Source organism: Populus trichocarpa, chromosome 12 (genome assembly GCF_000002775.5).
Source record: "Populus trichocarpa isolate Nisqually-1 chromosome 12, P.trichocarpa_v4.1, whole genome shotgun sequence".
In the NCBI taxonomy this organism is placed as follows: Eukaryota; Viridiplantae; Streptophyta; class Magnoliopsida; order Malpighiales; family Salicaceae; genus Populus; species Populus trichocarpa.
Window position 1 is genome coordinate 14,685,613 of NC_037296.2, and position 3,475 is coordinate 14,689,087.

Here is a 3,475-nt window from a genome sequence, read left to right on the forward strand (position 1 = left end):
GTATACACATATACATGTATGTATGCAAATTGTAGTTTCTAAAATAGTACATTGGTATACCATAATGTTTACAAAGGCAAGGGAATTTATAATTTGAAATGGACTGCTTGAAAGTTTGTCAATATTACGGGCTTCGGGCCTGGAGATCGGTTAAAGGATTTATATGCAAAGCCTAGAAATCATTGATTATGGGCAAAATTAGGACATCGTAAACACTATCAAGGCGTACCTATTCAGCTCATATATGCAAAGCCTAGAAATAATTTGAAATGGACTGCTTGAAAGTTTTTCATAGGAATGTTGCCAGAATATGACAATGGAAGGCCACCAAGAATATCTAACATCAATGGAAGAATTAAAAAAAGGAAATTTAGAATACACCTATAGAGTTAAAAATGTCTGATTCCCAAAATAAGATTTTCATGGATTCTTTAATTTTTTCTTTTGGATCTAAAAATTTGAGATCTTTAGAACACTAAGTTTTCTATCTCATTTTTTAATATGGACAGTATATAAAAGTCAAACTGAAATTGGTTGATGCCTTTTCATACCCCAATTATCACTTCAATGACATGTTCAGGAATTATTCCAGTCTGAAAGAGTTGGAAACAGGCTGCTAGTAATTATCTCTGATGTATGACCTCTTAACTTAACCCTTTGATTTTCAAACAAGAATTTTCAATTCTTTTGTATGGTTAAATTACTGTAAAATAGCTTCATTAAGCAATTACAAAAAGATGGTCAATCAACTGGAAGGTCCATGTTGATTGGCAGGTGCTCAAAAGCCATCAAAAATGATCATCATGTCACTTTCTAGCACAAAATAATATTGTCACTCGCACACTAGCTGTATAATTGTAAACTATATTAAGATATAAATTAATGCTTTAAGTATTAATTAATTACATTTCCAGAGGGACAAGTAGATGTATATAGAAACTAACAAGCAATATAATACAAGCAGCTTGTAAGCTTCTTCAGGACAAACTCTATCTTGTTTCCACACCATTATACCAGTAATCACCAGCAAGTATACTTGTCTTCCAAGGCTGCGTTTTGTCTTCACCCCTAGACACCTCTCCTCTAGTGCTTTGAGCCCCTCATTATTATTTATGCTTGTTCTTGCTCGATCACCTTTTATTTTATTCCAATAATTAGCTCTAAAATGATCTTGAAATGTTTTTGTTGTGTCTACCGAGAAGTCGAAGAAGAACCAAAGATCAGGTATGCTACGTAGAAAACGTTCTATACTCTCATAATTTAAGGTTGTAGAGATTAAATGATTGATTAGCACTAATTTTTCCCTCGTTTTCATTGCACGTAGTAAAAAAAATAGTAGCAGGGAATATCCATGGGAAATCTACACTCTCAAGGAGATTCTTCATGCCACAAACAACTTTCATGATGATAACAAGATTGGAGAAGGTGGATTTGGAAGCGTATACTGGGGTCAAACAAGTACTGGAACTGAGGCAATAATCTTGTCCATCTTTTTTTTCCTTTGATTTTCGATATATAGGCACAACAAACTATATAATCTAGTCTCTTCAATTTACTCTTTCAGATAGCAGTTAAACGACTGAAGGCTATGAGCTCAAAGGCAGAGATGGAATTCGCGGTGGAAGTTGAGATGCTTGGTAGGGTGAGGCACAAGAACTTGTTAGGTTTGAGGGGATTTTATGCAGGAGGAAACGAAAGGTTAATAGTCTATGATTACATGCCTAATCATAGCTTGATAGCCCATCTGCATGGCCAAGTCGCTGAGGATTGCTTACTAGATTGGAACCGGAGGATGAACATAATAATAGGATCAGCCGAGGGTATAGCGTGAGTAAATTAATCTACATATTGTTTTAATCTACTGAGCTGAGTGTACATGTGTGTCTGTTTGTGTGTTTTATCTAATCATAAGGTGTTGTCATGAAATTAATTGTTTATGAAATTATGCTGTTACTCTTTGAAAATTAGGTACTTGCACCATGAGGCCAATCCTCATATAATACATAGGGATATAAAGGCAAGTAATGTTCTTCTAGATGTTGAATTTCAAGCAAAAGTAGCAGATTTTGGTTTTGCAAAGCTGATACCAGAAGGGGTTAGTCACTTGACCACCAGGGTAAAGGGAACTCTAGGATATTTGGCTCCTGAATATGCGATGTGGGGGAAAGTTTCGGAGAGTTGTGATGTTTATAGCTTTGGAATTTTACTCTTAGAGATCATTAGTGCTAAAAAACCATTAGAGAAGCTCCCGGGAGGGGTTAAGCGTGACATTGTTCAATGGGCAACACCATATGTTCAAAAGGGTGCCTTCGATCATATTGCCGACCCTAGGTTGAAGGGAAGATATGACCGAGCACAGCTTAACCTAGCAATCATGATCGCGATGCGATGCTCCGATACCAATGCGGAGAATCGGCCTAGCATGATGAAGGTGGTGGAATGGCTCAATGGTGGTCTAGGGAGGACAAAAGAGGTGTCGGATGTGGAAGACATGGTTGATGAAGATGAATATGAAGAAGAAAAACTCTGATGCCATGGATGATGATGAAACTGATTACGATGGGTATAATTAATGGCATGGAAAAATTCATAGAGAGAAGGACATGGCAACATAGGAAATGACGTGAATTAATGTTAATTTTATTTCGGAATTTTAAGTATTCATGTTTTCTTTATTTTTCAAGTCATGTAAATAAAACGTTTGAATCACTATATAGGATCATCCAATTCCTTTTGCCTTATAATATATACATTTCTGTTTCCAATTTATTTAGTTATTAATTTACAATATTTTGTTGGGAACAATTTTCTCTTCAAGTAACATATATATTAATAGAAGGCATTGTCAATAGACAACAGTTATCATTTTCTTTTAATAGAAGGCATTATAGAATCTTTCATCTTCCTGCCGCTAGCAATCCCAGAAAACTCCAAAGAGAAAGACGGTCAGTATCAGTAAATTGTTGATGTTTGCAGTGTTGATGAACAATATAAACCTAAAATTTAAGTTTTCAATAATATAATTTATATTATTTTTTAATATATATTTAATTTAAAATTAATACATTCCTTCAAATGAAAGTTCATTGAATTTAAAACTTGTAAGCTTGAAATTAATACAATCTCTCAAATAAAAATTATTTAGACTTGAAATTATTATTTGGACGTGAAATTAATACACCCCCTCAAAGGATATAATTCAACACTATATACATAATATCTAAAAATAAAAGACTTCCTGAATAATTCATGTTATGCAACTTCACTGCTCACTAATAATGTTTTTTCATCTAAAGATTTTTCCTTGAAAACAAATATGAATAAAAAATTGCTTTGATTCCATGACGACTGAAATAAAAAATAAAATTAATGCTCAAGAGGCCCAATCGATTATTACGCATCGAGGCCCAAGCCTTGTAGCCCTGATGTATGTCCATTTGAAGCTACATATATCTAGTAAAATGGGCCTAGGTTC

The 3,475-nt window shown here is 34.2% G+C and overlaps 1 protein-coding gene across 1 annotated transcript; it reads left to right on the top strand.

Annotated features, from left to right (window-relative positions):
* The first annotated feature begins 964 nt into the window (after window positions 1-964).
* LOC7482160 (PTI1-like tyrosine-protein kinase At3g15890) lies at window positions 965-2,765 on the top strand. The gene is made up of 4 exons (XM_024582235.2): window positions 965-1,224; window positions 1,325-1,472; window positions 1,565-1,827; window positions 1,969-2,765. The coding sequence occupies exons 1-4, from the start codon at window positions 1,166-1,168 to the stop codon at window positions 2,528-2,530; spliced, it is 1,032 nt and encodes a 343-aa protein (XP_024438003.2). The 5' UTR covers window positions 965-1,165; the 3' UTR covers window positions 2,531-2,765.
* Window positions 2,766-3,475: the final 710 nt, after the last annotated feature.

Excerpts from the sequence above, each read along its gene's own strand:
- LOC7482160 (XM_024582235.2), top strand. The coding sequence starts at position 1,166 with ATGATCTTGAAATGTTTTTGTTGTGTCTACCGAGAAGTCGAAGAAGAA. Across the intron at positions 1,225-1,324 it reads GAAGAAGAACCAAAGATCAG|TAAAAAAAATAGTAGCAGGG; the intron begins GTATGCTACGTA and ends CATTGCACGTAG. Across the intron at positions 1,828-1,968 it reads GGATCAGCCGAGGGTATAGC|GTACTTGCACCATGAGGCCA; the intron begins GTGAGTAAATTA and ends TTTGAAAATTAG.